The sequence below is a fragment of the Gymnoscopelus microlampas genome (assembly GCF_963454915.1).
Source record: "Gymnoscopelus microlampas genome assembly, chromosome: 13".
Taxonomy (NCBI): domain Eukaryota; kingdom Metazoa; phylum Chordata; class Actinopteri; order Myctophiformes; family Myctophidae; genus Gymnoscopelus; species Gymnoscopelus microlampas.
The window spans coordinates 4830583-4847067 of NC_139950.1; the positions used below are offsets into that span (position 1 = coordinate 4830583).

The 16485-nt window shown below is 41.5% G+C and overlaps 1 protein-coding gene across 2 annotated transcripts; it reads right to left on the reverse strand.

Moving 5' to 3' along the window:
- Positions 1-798: 798 nt before the first annotated feature.
- Positions 799-6478, reverse strand: LOC311059434 (uncharacterized protein). 2 transcript variants are annotated; one of them, XM_084077363.1, is made up of 8 exons: positions 6371-6478; positions 6032-6073; positions 5279-5363; positions 4267-4361; positions 3555-3626; positions 3223-3294; positions 1834-1905; positions 799-1189 (listed from the first exon to the last, which is right to left on the reverse strand). In XM_084077363.1, exons 5-8 carry the CDS (start codon positions 3559-3561, stop codon positions 1011-1013), a joined length of 330 nt encoding a protein of 109 aa, XP_083933489.1. In that variant the 5' UTR covers positions 3562-3626; positions 4267-4361; positions 5279-5363; positions 6032-6073; positions 6371-6478; the 3' UTR covers positions 799-1010. The 2 variants fall into 2 exon arrangements, with proteins under 2 accessions (XP_083933489.1, XP_083933488.1); XM_084077362.1 differs by having other exon boundaries at positions 3223-3626.
- Positions 6479-16485: the final 10007 nt, after the last annotated feature.

The window sequence follows — 16485 nt, forward strand, 5'->3', positions numbered from 1 at the left end:
GGTCTATACCCCCTGGTCTGGCGCCAGATCGGTTTGCCAGAAGCTCAGACATACATGAACCGTGCATGGGCCAGCTGTAAAGGGCCACACTGTGCTGACCCAGTGATGAGCCAGAACAGTGTTTCCACTGCTGGCCCAAACATGGGTCGCCAGAACAGGGCCTGAACAGTGTTTCCACAGCTGGCCCAGACATGGGTCACCAGCACAGGGCCTGAATAGTGTTTCCACAGCTGGCCCAGACATGGTTGGCCAGCACAGGGCCAGAGCACTGTGTCCATACTTGGCCTAGGCATGGTTGGCCAGAACTAGCCCAGAACAATGTGTCCATAATTGGCCCAGATATGGGTCACCAGCATAGGGCCAGAACACTGTGCCCACAGCTGGCCCATACATTTGCCAGGACAGGGCCAGCTGTGGACATAATGTTCTGGCCCAAAGCTGGCAAAGTTATGGCCCGGATCATGCAGTTTGTCATGGCTCGCTCGGAGCAATGGTCTATACCCCCTGGTCTGGCGCCAGATCGGTTTGCCAGAAGCTCAGACATACATGAACCGTGCATGGGCCAGCTGTAAAGGGCCACACTGTGCTGACCCAGTGATGAGCCAGAACAGTGTTTCCACTATGGAAACAGGAGCACCTATGAAAAAAGTCAACTGTAGAAGTTAAGATGGGGTGTGACAAAGGTCTTATTTAGGGGTGGTTGTGCTTTAGTCAGGCTCTCTCCTTTAATCAAGCCATACTAAATGCCATACACAGGCTATAATTGACTAAGATAAAATAAAAACAAGCATAAAGTTTTCTGCTTTTTTATTATTAAACTGCAAACCATGTGAGGCAAATGCGTGTATGAACAATGCAGTCAACATTTGGAATATGTGAACAATGCAGTTAACAAGAAACTGTAAACTGAAAAAAAAAGTAGTGCTTTTTTGCTGAAGTGACGGTCCTCCCTCGCCAAAATTTAACTCACAGAATTTGACGTTCTGAGTCAACAAATCTCATCATGTCCATTATACATTTCCGATGTGACAACTGTGAGTCACAAAGAACTGTACCAGGAGACCCTCATCCACGTAGCTCGCACCTCCCTCAGAACCAAGGTTCACGCAGAGATGGCAGACCTCCTCCACGAGGCTGTTGTAGATGCTGTTCTGGCCATTGTCAGAACAGAACTGATGAGATCCGAGTCCTGAAATCAAAGCAAACATAAGAATGTTGTTCTTTAGTCAAGTGGCTTAATTATTGGTAAAATAGTAAATAAATAAAAACCTGTGTAAGAAAAGAGGGGGGAAAACGCAGCATCAAAGTCAATTTATTATTTAGGCTTGTATACCCAAGGGATGCGGTGACCTAGTGGTTAAGAGGGTCAGGCTTGTTACCGAGAGGTTCCCAGTTCGACTCCCCAACACGACACTAGGTATGAAAATCACCGGGTGATTAACAATCCTGCAGGGTCTGGCAAGAAATAAGTTACTGCAACTTAGTCCAAACCCTGGGTAAATAACGATTTCTTCCTCTTCCTCTTCCCAGGAGTATTTATTTTTCTATGTAAAAAGAACTTTGTATGTACTTTATAAATAAAGCACTTAAAAACTTAAGCTAGTGATGGTACACCATATTATCAATATTGGCAGACATCTTAAGTAGTATATTAAAACACAATTCCTACATACTGTAGGCTATATGGGGGGGGGGGGGTAAGTAATTTTTGGTGGTGCTACCTACTGAAAAGTTAAGTGGCACCAGTGAAAAAGTTACGTCTGGAGCCGTGACCCCATCCCAGAACTAACTGTATCTACGTAAACACACCATGTCTTTCTAGACAAGACTCACTCTGCATTGGAGCTCCTTCACATGCGCCTGTCTCTGTCTCTTCTGCCCCCACCTCCACCTGACGCTGAAGCCCTGAAATCAAAGCAATCATGAGAATGTTTCTTCAGTAATGTGTCTTAATTATCAGTGCAACGGTAAATAAAACCGCAGTAAGGAAAAATAAATCCATTTTGTTTAGAACAAGAATTTGGAACTAAAGATGAGATGTGGTCATGACCAAAAGCACAAGGTCACAGGTACAAGCATAGATATAAATACCTAGATGCCTCATCCGGCAATGGCCGATGGACATTCTCAGTAATTAGCATACATGGTCGGCATTTTATTTTTCTTGGAGAAACTGGCCAATCACCGCGGGTCTTTCCCGTCACATGACAGAATCTACGGTGCGCTTGATGTGCTGCAGCACCATGCCCTGAGTGCACTGAAGAAACAACCCCAGAAGTCCCTGGAAAAACAAGGCTTTGATTGGCCTGTAGTGTCGCCGCCCATTGTAAAACAATAATGGATACTTCCGTGTTACTTCCTTGTAGCCGTCAAGGAAAATCTCATAAGGAAGTGTCATACATCACGTGGTTGCGTCCATAGAGATGCGCCATGACACTTTCGGTGGCATAACATCTACCAGAAGTTCAGTGAATACATTGCAGTGGATGAGAGCCTTCTGGACAGCTCGTATCAAACATTATTTTCTGAACGAATGCAACCTTTGTGTTTTGTCATGAGCTCAAAGACTGGAGTCCTCATGCACGCGCAGTCATTATCATACCTTCAGTGTAGAGTAGGCTATTATTTTAGAACACACCCCTCTAATTCCTCTTATTCTGATCAATCTGATTTTCTCATTTTCGTTGCAAGTTCAATATATTTCGCCTTCACATCTGCACAACTTGATGTAAAATTGTTTCTAAAACAGCCTGTTTGAAACAATTTGTCTATAGCGCCGCTGATACTGTACAGTATCAATTAGACTATCTTAGATTTATTCAATCATTTGACATTATATCTTAAAATCTATAGCCTAGTTTGACTATCGACCCAACACTAATACTGATGAGCTCAGCCACTTATCATTATTCTACTGATGCTCTGCGAAGAGATCAAACGTGACATGTTTAGCCTAGATGTTGGTCCGATCGTTAAAGTTGATATTTGAATTAAAACGTTACTTTGTTTAGCTGAACATAAGCTGGCATATATTGCAGCTGTTCTGCAAAAAGGAATGGTCAAAACTACCCAAAAATATGTGAGCCAAACTTGTGGAAACATATTCAAAAATACTTTTTTCAATAGGGCTGTAACATAAGAAAATGTAGGAAAAGTGAAGCATTCTGAATACTTTCCGGACTGACTGTACGTAAACACCCCATCTTTCTAGACAAGACTCACTCTGCATTGGAGCTGTTTGAGAACCCCCTGTCTCGGTCTCTTCTGCCCCCACCTCCACCTGACGCTGGAGACCTGAAATCAAAGCAAACATCAGAATGTTTCTTTAGTCATGGGGCTTGATTCTCGGTGCAACGGTAAAAAAATAAATAAATAAAATAAAATGCAGTAAGGAAAACTGGAGGGAAAAAAAAGAAAAAACAAATCCATATTGTTTAGAAGAAGAACTTGGAATTTAAGATAATTTAAGCTCAGTTATTAATGGCCAGACAAGACCCCTATTCCAGAATGAACTGTATCAATGTAAACACACCATCTTTCTAGACAAGACTCACTCTGCATTGGAGCTGTTTGAGAACCCCCTGTCTCGGCCTCTTCTGCCCCCACCTCCACCTGACGCTGGAGACCTGAAATCAAAGCAATCATGAGAATGTTTCTTTAGTAATGTGTCTTAATTCTCAGTGCAACGGTAAATAAAACAGTAAGGGAAAATAAATCAATTTTGTTTAGAACAAGAATTTGGAACTAAGGATGATGTGCTCTGTGCTGAAGTGTGGGTCATGACCAAAAGCATAAGGTCACAGGTACAAGCAGCCGAAATGAGTTCAGTCACCCGAAAGACTTGGAGTACTGCTACTGCTCACTTCTTTGTGTCATCATTTCCAATTTCACTTGTTTATCCTGTATGAGTCATCTCTGATTGGATAACATTGGTATCTGACCATAACATGCATGTTCTGTTTACTAAACACCTGGAGAGACAGGGAGACCCCTGTTACTGAACACTTCATAGTAATTATTGCCATCCGAATATAGATATGTTTATCTTTTAATAAACAAAATCACTTACTGCACAATTCTTTAAAAAATAGCAGTAGCTATAGAATAGCAGTGTTCCTTCATGATTGACTAAATTAGCTTCTCAATTCTATATTGTATGTCCCAGCAAAGTTGTTAGAAGCCAATTTAAGATAAGGGTTAGCATTAAACAATAAACAAAAAGGGTTTTGTGTGTGTGTCTTCCCCGAGTAGAACTGAAATTCTTACCAGTTGGATTTTGAGGTCGGGGCTATTTTGTAGCCGCTCCTCCAGGTTTTCTAGGGATTGGGTATCAGCTAATGGCAGCAGATTTGGTTCAACACCTATGAGAATGAGAAAAGCTTTATCACATCACAGGTTTGCAGGTGTAAAACAGTGGGTGTATTTCCATAAAGAAAGGGAAGAAGATGGAGCAAGGGGAAGAGAGAGAAGATACATTTTAAAAAACAACAATGCATCTACATATTTACACAAGAATAAAGTAACTTTATTTTTTTAAGCCTTAGTCAATTTAAGACATTTAATGAATAGAGTAACATCCTCGCCTTTATTCCAACAGTCGATTCATTTGTGGATTATACAGTGAGCTGCACGTTTTAATTTTTTTCCTCCTTTTTAAAAAGGCAGTGAGCTTGTAGATCGGCGGTAGTGACGTGGCGCATCTAGTGAAAGCCGGAATTACACAATTTACATGTAAATAGGAAGTAAACGAGGGGGGGGAATGGCGTTCGGCCACAGATGGGATTAAAGCACTTCTTTATTGAAAAATATGAACTAATACATTGCACAAATACTCTGGACACCTACTTAACATTTGGGGCAAGCACCTTATGTTTTGCATTTCTACATGTTTGGAGACATACAGCTCCAGGTTTTACCGGTGACATTTCAGGGCAAACTGGGGGTGTGGTCACTAAGACTCTCGTAGATACGAAAGTAAAAGTCAGATTTGATAAAATACATATACGATAGTCTTGATCTAAGGCTTTAGTGAAGCCACACTTTAGAGCGTTTGTCACCACGGTCCATATTTCAGCGACAGCATGCCTGTTGCTCACTCGCATCTAAACGCGGTGTGTGTGCGGTGCAGCGTAAATGAGTCACGCAGTCAAGTTAGATAAGTCCTGACAGATAGTCAAATACGTCTTTGATGATATATATGCCTTGTTTGAACGATTATTAGCACACCAAGGAAAAAGATAGCGCAGAGATGCAACAGAATCAACCAGATTGAACTTACTTGCTGTGAAAATAACAGCTGCTGATCAGACAGTAATGAACTTCTCCCATGCGCTGGAGTCATACAACCAATGACAATCACAGCCCTGCAAGGAAAGAAATGTTTGATTAACTAACAATACAGTATATTCAAACTCTAATTTTGTTTACAGTTGTCATATTACAATTCACCTTAAAATAAGTTATAAGTCTATATCATATCAGTGGTTCTCAAATATTTCCATGTCAATTGTATTTGGCTTCAGATTTGAAAAGGTTGTGCGCCAAGGAACCCCACAAGAGAAGTGTATTTACACCTGGAGGAACCATCTCTAGAAACCCACTTTAAGAACCAACACATTAAATGTACAGTGGTTCTCAGGTGGGGTTCAGCAGGGACCCTCAAGATTCCAAATGGACCCTTACAGGCCTTTAACTCTGAGAGTACCAATTGAACCAAATGGACCCTTACATATCTGTAACTGTGAGTGTACACATGTAACCAAATGGACCCTTACATATCTGTAACTGTGTACACATGTAACCAAATGGACCCTTACATATCTGTAACTGTGAGTGTACAAATGGAACCAAATGGACCCGTACAGGTCTGTAACTCTTACAGATCTGTAAGGGTCCATTTGGTTCCATGTATACTGTCAGTTACAGACCTGTCAGGGTCCATTTGGTTACATGTGTACACTCACAGTGTACAAATGGAACCAAATGGACCCTTACGTGTCAGTAACTCAAGAGTGTACCAATGGAACCTTACCTTTGACTTGCTTATTAAAAGTCCCCCCTGGCCTACAAAGCCCTGCAATATAAGTAAAATAAATATAGATTATTGAGGCAACTTCATGATAAACAGTAGAAAAGGCCACACACCTATGTATTCTATATACAAAAGGCAAGATACTTTTGTTTTAATAGCATGTTGTCTTTTAAAACGTCCAAACAAACGGTTTGTGTTTACAAGGAAATACCTGTTACACTACAGGCTAACTAACCAACAGAATCTTACATTATGTGCAGCATATGTTGAGTCACAACGTTATTTCTCAACCATTAATGTTCAGACGTGATCTAAATAATTATAAATGCATAAACATACCTCTTTTTGCTGTTCTGTGTTCTGTCGACGTCTCCCAAAGACAATCTCAGTCACAGCTGCTGCTGATTAGACCAGCTGAGCTGGTTATCCCATGCGCTGGAGTCATGCAACCAATGAGAGCACAGGACACGGGGGTGTGTTCTGAGGGACGACCAATGAGCGCAGGTTTTATCGGTTGTCAGGGAAACCATCACGACCAATCACCGCAGGCTCTTGTCTCTCAGGCAATGGGAATAGAGTTGGAGGGTTTTCATTTTTTGGCATCAAAATATACTTCAGTACTCAAAGTAAAAGTACTCATTATGCACAATGTCCCATTTTACAAGTTATCATGTGTATAAAATCCTTTGGAAATAGCAGATCTACAAGCTCACAACGCGTCACAAAGCGATGTGTTGTGAGCTTGTAGATCACAGTGGTGTAAAGTTAATAAGTGTATTTACTCACTGTACTAAAGTAACATTTTTAGGTATTTTTTTTTTACTGGAGTATTTCCCATTCTCAATACGTTTACTTCTACTCCACTACAACTTAGAGACAAATAATGTACTTTTACTCCACTACAATTATTTGAAAACTTTATACTTAGTTACTTTGCAGATATAAATTATAATGAAAATAGCAGATCTACAAGCTCACAACGTGTTGCATTGGCGCCGTGTTGTGAGCTTGTAGATCTGCTATTTTCAAACATTTTAGTACTTTTACTATTGATACTTTAAGTATTTTGATGCCAATACTTTTGTACTTTTACTCAAGTAACAATTTGAACACAGGCCTTTTACTTATAACAGAGTAAAAGGCTCTGTCATGTCATTTAACTGGGTACCCCTGGAACCCCCTCAACCCAGTTTGAAGGGTCCTTGATGATCTGCCTTACTTTTTACTGCATGTAGAGACACATATTGGTGTGGTGGGTGATTTCGGTAGCTTTATTGTTTAATGATTCTTGTGAGTTGTTGTTTTTAACTTTTTTTGTGATGTGTTGAATGTGAGAACTGATTCAATACTGTTAAACTGTCCTTGTTATTAAAATCATTCAGACAGGAGGAACATGCGCTTTTGGGTCTTATACTGACACTCAGCTTCAGGGAGAACCATGCATGTCCACAAGTGGTCAGAGAGCGCTTGTCACCTGCATATTTAAAGAATGACAGTCCATTGTTATTGCATGTGATTTTGTTTGTGTTTATGGAGAAGAGAATGTGGCAAGACACCCTGTGGGACCCCGGTATTTAAAACAATATTACAGGATGTCAAACCATTACATGCTGGAGTCTGTCTGAGTTACAGACCCATGTGGAAACCCCTCAAAGGAGGGTTTTGAGTTTTGATTTATTCATAGTTGACAGCCAATCAGGAGTCCAGTCCCACATGTGTGGGTTCTCAAAGCCTGTTATGGAACAGGTGTTCAAACTCTGAGTCATGTGTCATTTTTTACAGAGACAGCCGTGTTGCAGTGCCGTTTTGGAGTATAAGAATTACATATTTTCATAAGGACTTTGTTGCTTAGCTCATGTACAGCTGATGTTCAGGATACTGGCAAGTGCATGTGAGTATCAGTTCCACGTACAGTTCCATTGGAGAGTGTCTGCACTACTGTTTCTTCTTCAGGAGTGTTTGTCATCACTGCCATTCACTTTGCTGCATTATCCACGTTACATTCGTGGTGAACGGCTTTGTGCAATGGAGCGAGGTGGGCCACCTCCCACTCAACCCCGGCAAGACTAAGGAGATGCCGGTGGATCCCCGAAGAAGCAGGAAAGGTCCCACCAGTACCCAGCATCATCAAAGGAGAGTCGGTGGAGCTGGTGGACAGCTACAAATTCCTGGGCGTGCACCTAAACAGCTCGCTTGACTGGTCCGATGATGCCAATGCACTGCACAGCAGAAGAAAGAGCAAGCTCTTTTCACTCAGAAGGCTCAGAGGGTTTGGGGGGGCGGGCAGGATCGTGGGTGCCCCCCAGGAGGGGGTGGAAGAGGTTGCCATGGTGCGAAGAGCAAAGACATCCACATCCAAAACACAGCCAAATCTGGCAAACAGATCTGGCCCAGATCTGGCTCACTTATGGCAAGCCGGTTCCGGCATGACAAAAAAACGGACCGTGCGAGGCACCGCGCTACGGGCGCTAAACTGTAGTCAAAATAAACTAAACTACGTCGCTACTCACATAAACAAAGGTTCTTATGCGTCCTTCAATGTCGGAAAGTGTCAGAACTCTTAGCACATCCCCATTGACTTTCAGTGGTAGTGTGCTGAGTTCCGACATGACATGGTAGTTCCGACATGGCATGGTTTGTTTTCTGCTCAAAATAGTCTATTTTGGGTGGGGTGCTGAGAGGTTACCCACCCCGGAGAATACACTTTCAAGGTCCACATGTCGAAGAGTCCTTGAGCAAGACTCTGAACCTTATTGCTCCTGGTACGCAGGTTGCTGCCTTGCAGCCTTTTTAATCCAAGGGACTTGGATAAAAAAGGTGCCATATAAATGCACCATTTACCATTTAGGATTCAACACATCCAAGCCAAAGAGACCCCATATATGGATATAGCTGACCTGTTTTGACATCACAGTGTGACTCAACCAGCTCAGCAGAAGGGTATACATGCCAAAACGCCCATGTGCAAGGGCTCATGCGCATGCACCCATGTGCGCGAGATCGCCCTTTAGGGCTTGTTAATTATAAGGCTAATCTGGGCCAAATAAGCCCATAAACACATGCAGGCCAGATAGAAGTAAGGCTAACCTGTGTGCCAGATACAAAAATGATAAATGAAATGAACCCAAAACACATGTGGTCCAGATACAAAAATGCATAACGTGGGCCAAATGAACCCAAAACACCTGTGGGCCAGATACAAAAATGCCCAATGTGGGCCAAATGAACCCAGAACACATGTGGGCCAGATACAAAAATGTCTAATGTGGGCCAAATTAACCCAAAACACCTGTGGACCAGATACAAAAATGCCCAATGTGGGCCAAATGAACACAAAATACATGTGGGCCAGATACAAAAATGCCTAACGTGGGCCAAATGAACCCAAAACACCTGTGGGCCAGATTGTAAAATGCCTAACGTGGGCCAAATGAACCCAAAACACCTGTGGGCCAGATACAAAAATGCCCAATGTGGGCCAAATGAACCCAGAACACATGTGGGCCAGATACAAAAATGTCTAATGTGGGCCAAATTAACCCAAAACACCTGTGGACCAGATACAAAAATGCCCAATGTGGGCCAAATGAACACAAAATACATGTGGGCCAGATACAAAAATGCCTAACGTGGGCCAAATGAACCCAAAACACCTGTGGGCCAGATTGTAAAATGCCTAACGTGGGCCAAATGAACCCAAAACACCTGTGGGCCAGATACAAAAATGCCTAATGTGGGCCAAATGAACCCAAAACACATGTGTGCCAGATACAAAAATGTCTAACGTGGGCCAAATTAACCCAAAACACCTGTGGGCCAGATACAAAAATGCCCAATGTGGGCCAAATGAACCCAGAACACCTGTGGGCCAGATACAAAAATGTCTAATGTGGGCCAAATGAACCCAAAACACCTGTGGACCAGATACAAAAATGCCCAATGTGGGCCAAATGAACACAAAATACATGCGGGCCAAATACAAAAATGCCTAACGTGGGCCAAATGAACCTAAAACACCTGTGGGCCAGATTGTAAAATGCCTAACGTGGGCCAAATGAACCCAAAACACCTGTGGGCCAGATACAAAAATGCCCAATGTGGGCCAAATGAACCCAAAACACCTGTGGGCCAGATACAAAAATGCCTAATGTGGGCCAAATTAACCCAATCTATACTCGGCCCATATGCGGCTTGCCATCATGTAACCGGTGCCATCATTGCCAGACCTGGCTCACATCCGGTCCACATACCACTTGCCGGAGTGATATTCTGCCGGAGGTCTGCCAGACTGCCGGAACGAAAACGGCATTTGGGCCAGACCAGTCTGCATAGGTTTTGCTATGTGGGCTGTTACACTAGTGACCCCCTGTACACTTATTTATGTGTACAAGGTCCTCTCTGCTTTCTGTACCTATAGTTCACATAATCCGATATACACCTAAACATGCCTCATCCATGGTCTTCATGAGGAGGATCAACAGGAAAACAGTAATTAAACTTTAAACTATTTAAATGTTATTTAAACTCATTTCCTCATTGACCAGGTTTATATATTTAATTATATTATATGACCATATAATGTTGCTACTCACCAAAACAAAGCCTATTTCATTCTCTGTGGTGGTTTCTCACAAAGCCACCTTTTATGTAAAATCCACATTTTATCTTTTTTTAATTATAGAAAAAAAATTATCCCACCACCAGATGAGAAACTTTGATTAACTTAAACACAGATTTGATCAATAACATTTTCTGTTGACTGAACCAATGAATGAAGGGATGGGGGTGGGGGACATATTGCACGTATACATACGGATAATATTTACACCAGTGGTTCTCAAAGTGGGGTCCGGGGACGTGGACCCCCAGGGGTCTGCTAATCGAAAACAGATTATCTACAAGCTCAGCTATTCAAAGCGATCTTGATAAAAGTGTGGGAAAAGATGTGGATTTAAAAAAAAAACATTTTAACATCACAAATCCTGTATGGGGGTCCCTGGTACAATGCATTTTCAGGGGTCCGCTTCAAAATACATATCATTTTTGAGCGGTGTAGCCGCTCCTATAAGTGGGTTTGGGACCCATCCGTAGCGAAAGTTTTTCTTTCCGTCGTGAAAATGTGTCTTTCGCTGTACTGTGATTGGCTGATTGGTATTCAGACCCTTTGCTCAGTACTGTGATTAGCTAGCGAGACGCATGACGACATTAATAACTCATAAATAGCACCACTCACTTTTTTAAGTGAGCTTCCATCACTGTGATGACCACTGTTGTTTTTAAATGGCACCGCTCACTTCACACTGGGTGTGATTTTTTAAATTTTAAATTTTGAGAACCACTGATTTACAGTAGAAGTACGACTCATGCACCAGTTGTGGAAAAAGTACTCCGATATTTTACTTAAGTAAAAGTAGCAATATCAAAATCTGTTCAAAGTAAAAGGCCTGTGTTCAAAATGTTACTTGAGTAAAAGTACAAAAGTACCAAAAGTAAAAGTACTACAATGTTTGAAAATTGCCGATTTACAAGCTCTACAAGCTTGTAGATCTTCTATTTTCAAATAGCCTGGGTATAAAATAGGGCTAAAGTGGTTAATGTATGTTTTATAATATAATAATGTATATCTACAAAGTAACTAGTAACTGAAGTTTTCAAATAATTGTCGTGGAGTAAAATATATATTATTCTATAAATAATAAAATAATATTTGCTTCTGAGATGTAGTGGAGTAGAAGTAAAAGCATTGAAATTGGAAATACTCCAGGAAAGTAAAAAATACCTCAAAGTCAAAATTGTACTCGGAGAGCAATAAACGGGCAAAGAAAAGTGCCAGAAAAGACAAGAGGGACTTCATCGTCAGCTTGGCTAAAGAAGCGGAAGAGGCAGCAGGGAAAGGAAACATGGCGGACCTGTACAACATCACCAAGAAACTGTCAGGCAAGAGTAGCAAACCAGAGCGACCAGTGAAAAACAAGGAGGGGAATACAAGCAAAGAACCACCACAACAACAACAACAGGAAAGCTGGGCAGAGTACTTTGAGGAGCTCCTGAATAGGCCGACACCACCAAACCCTCCGGATATTCAAGCAGCGGAGACAAACCTTCTTATCCACTGTGGAATCCCAAGCTAGAAATTAAGAAGGCCATCACTCAACTGAAGAACACAAAGGCAACAGGATAAGATAACATAATGATAACATTAATGTCTTGCCTCTCAGTCAGTGAATGCAGCCATATAGAGCAGAACTGCAGTGTTACAGTGACATCTACTGGCAACAAGACCACATTGCATTGGCCTGGTGTCTGTACATTTCAATTTGACCTCTGACCTCTGCAATGATACCTGCTAAATGTCAATTCACACAGAATACTAAACGACAATTATAGAGTTAACACATTTCCAGAAGGATTGCCATGTCCACACGCACACCATCACTATGAATTGAGTACAAAGGACCCCGATTGAAACAAGCCATAGCCTTTTTTAATCCTATTTAGTTGACCTTGTATTTGAACTGTACTTTCAAGTGCTTTTTTCTGCAAACTTCTAAATAAAGTATTCAATCAATAAATCAAAACCATTATAGAGGATATGCGTGTGACATCATCATCAAACCCGGAAGTTATGCAGGAATGCCTACTGAGTGTCAAAAAAAATACTTTCTGGCCTTGACAGCCCATGCATCCAAACAGAAAAGTCATATCTGATCGCATTAAACAACGTTAAACAATGTTAAACTCATTTTTCATGTTTCTTTGCCACTCGATTTGCCACTCGATGTGCCATTCACTTTAAGCATGCGCATATCCTCTATTATTACTAATAATCTCTGGGACCCTATACTCTACATTATGAAATCCACAGTCACAGTGTTATTTTAACTCTGATGGTGTACACATGGAAGGTCCATTTGGTTAATTTTTTTAATATATTTTAGGGTCTGTTCTGCCTTTATTAGTGTACAGTAGAGATGGACAGGAAACAGAGATATGCCGCAAAGATCGTCAGGAACGGGGCTCGAACCCTCAATGCGCTGTCAGGCTTACATGAGAGCCTGAATGCCCGGACCGCTAGGCCAGCGGTTAGGGCCAGGGTGTCCATGCTCTATGTCGTTCTCAAAGTTTAGGGTCCGGGGACCCCCAGGGGTCCTTGCGGGTGTTCCGGGAGTCCCCAGCAAAATGTGTTAATACAGCATCAAAATGTAACCACAGTTTAACCACTTCACTCAAAATAACTGATCTAGCTCAGATGCAACATGTTGTGACCTTGTAGATCTGCTATTTAAAAAAAACTGAAATGTTTTGAATACTTTTGAAACAGTATTTTTTGAAACATAAATATTGCATGGGGGTCCCTGGCACAAAATATTTTCAGATGGGGGTCTGCTTCAAAACAACTGGGGGTCCTTGATGTGAAAAAGAACTACTGGTCTACAGTAGAACATAAAACTATGCACACATGTAACATAATTTAATGCCCTACTTGATCATACTACAGGGTGTCAGACAAAAGCATCAAAAGTAGCAGGTCTACAAGCTGGAAACCTGGTGAGAAGCGACACGTTCTGAGCTTGTAGATCTGCTACTTTTGCCATTTTTGAATTTGAATCCTTAAAAGTAACAGTTTTGTACATGAGGTTTCCACCCGACAGAGACGATATCATATATGTACCAATAAAACACTTGAATTCTGCCTGTTAAATACATCATTTCCCTGGTGTTAATTATTGCGTTTAAAAATAATATGTTCTTTATACCTATATGATCTCTGTTCTGTTACAGATGTATTGTAAGATGTATTGTAACTCTAATTTGTAACTCTAAGACCTTTCCCTCCAATGCTACCTATAGGAACCCTGCATATAGTATTTTGTACTAATTTATATAATTTATTTTAAAAAATCCTTAAATGTTAATAATGTGACTGTTTTAACAAATGTTTTTCAAAAATGTGTATCAAGAGAATGCTGACATGACTGGACTGGATGCATAAACTGTTTGTATAGTGTACTTCATAATTCAAATGTAACACAAATGTGTAATCCTGTTTTTTTCCTGTCTGCAATTGATCTGTCCACGCCCTATGGTAACCATGGTGATGACCTTGAGTAGTGATCCTCAGCACCTGAGCTGAGGTGATCAAGCAACCTATAAAAGCAGTGTATTTGTCTATGTCCAACCATTATAGCACTGACGAAGGTCCTGGGAGGACTGCAAACGTTTTGCTTTTTAATCCACTGAGCACCGAGCACATTATGGGCATCACAAAATAAAGAAAAATGTTTTTCTTTAAGTCTCGTCTAAGGAGTTTTTCCTATACCTCTATGCAGTGAGCGAGTCTCCTTTTGTTAGTTTAATTCTAATTTGTAGTAATAATAGTTTGAGTTTTGTTAGTGAATTTGCATTTGAAGCCCCCTAGTGGCTGATGTTTATAAAGGAGAGCTTTTATTTTGAGGTTGAATTTCCAGTGTCCTAAGCAAAGCAATCAACTCAACCAAGATCAGGTGTTACTCATGAACACACACAACTCAAATGCCAGTCAGTCACTGCTGAATGCACAGCTACTTGTCAGAAGTCCTCCAAGTGTAGTAGAATAGTAGAATAGTCCCCACTCCTTTGGGGTGTTATTTTGTCACATTATGTGTATATATGTATATATATGCACATAGCGTGAAATTCGAACTCTGCTTTTAACCCATCCTATAACAACTAGGAGCAGTGGGCAGCCTTCTCCCTCCATTGGCGCCCGGGGAGCAATTAGGGGTGAAGAGTCTTGCTCAAGGAAACACACATCGACACATTGCTGTCATGGCCTGGAATCGTACCTGGGACAACCAGGGGTCTGGCTCCCCAGGCGGGCTCACTAACCACTCAGCTATGGCCGCCCTATAGTGGGGCGGCGTGGCACGATATATCAGCCTAATCGTTCACTTTTGTGATTAAAGCGCCAAATTTGGCAGAAGTGTTGATCGATATATTGGGAACAAAACTGGATATTGGGACATCACAAATTCTCACCCTGGTGGGCGTGGCAGCCATATTTCAAAATGGCCACCAGCGGTTGATCAAATCTTCCTAAATTTTGTCCTAGTAGGCCGAAATGTTGCTCAAGTATGCCAGTATGAAGGTGTGTGGGTGTGTTCATGTTAATAACCTAAAAGGGGGCGTTGCAATGGGAGTGGCCTAGATAACAGCAAAATTTGGGAGAATTGTTCAAATGGTGATACAAGCGGGACATTTGGTACAAATCATCTTTGGAGATCACGCTTCGATATAGGAAACCGGGCATTATAAATCAAAGATGGCAGCAATTTTTTTTTCAAGATGGCCACCAAAAGACTGTATTTTCATTTCTGCATATCTTTACCTAAAATGATTTGAGGTCAATTACCAAATCACCTAATAGCACCATAGTATGTTTTTGAACATTTTCAAATAGGAGTTACCATTTACGGTGACGGTGCCAGCGTATGAGTAGCACATAGACTGTAAAAATGTATGGATAAAGTGACGCCATTGGTTTCTACAGACTGTAAATGAAGCCGATTGTTAAAATTTCAAATCCGCCATCTTTCTATATCGTGTCATATCGCGTCATATCCTCCGCAACCGGAAAGAATGCTATTGGTTGGGTAGCTTGTCAATCAAATCATCCCGCCCCCCAGCATACCCTACTTTATCATCAATTTAAAAATAAATGGGACCATAATTTCCCAAAACGCATATCATGGTGATTGAAAGAAGACTTTAAACTAGCGACTGGAAGCATATAGTATTTATGACAATGTTTATTAAGGTAAGAAAATCAAGTCTAAAGTTCGTCAACATCAGCAGGGGTAAAACAGTGAACCTAATGGCCATTCATATGAACTTTTACTTCCTATATAGACTATTTCAAAGCAGGAAGCTGGGCCCTTGGAGCCTGCAGTATTCAGGCACGGCTTGAGTACTGGGAGCTGGTGTTAGGTGTGAAGATGAAGATAGAACAATGCTGTGTGGAGCTCAGAGAGGAGATAAGAAAGGCAGCCAGAGAGAAAGTAGGGAGGAGTACAAAGAGATGAGGGGTAAGGCAGAGAGAAAGGTGAGGTGAGGGTTAAGGAAAAGATTATGAGTAGTTGTATGAAAAGTCGGACACCAAGGAGGGAGAAAAGGACCTGCACCTTTTGGCACTGAGATGGGAAGGATGAGCAACAGGTTAAGGTGATAAAGGATGGATGGAAATGTTCTAGCAACCAAAGACAGTGTGTTGAGAAGATGGAAGGAGCACTTTGAGGAAACAGATGGAGGAAAGTGTCAGGAGTTATTTGTAACAGAAGTATACCAGTGAGAGGGAAGATGTATAAGACGGGAGGAGGACCAGCCATGATGCTGTACGGCTTGGAAACGGTGGCACTGACGAAAATACAGGAGGTGGAGGTGGCAGAATTGAGGATGAGGAAGGAAGGACATCATCA

Coding starts and splice junctions, on each gene's coding strand:
- LOC311059434 (XM_084077362.1), bottom strand. CDS start 3,313: ATGTTTGCTTTGATTTCAGGTCTCCAGCGTCAGGTGGAGGTGGGGGCA. Junction 1,906..3,222: donor TCAAACAGCTCCAATGCAGA/GTGAGTCTTGTC, acceptor CTTTGATTTCAG/GGCTTCAGCGTCAGGTGGAG. Junction 1,190..1,833: donor TGAAGGAGCTCCAATGCAGA/GTGAGTCTTGTC, acceptor CTTTGATTTCAG/GACTCGGATCTCATCAGTTC.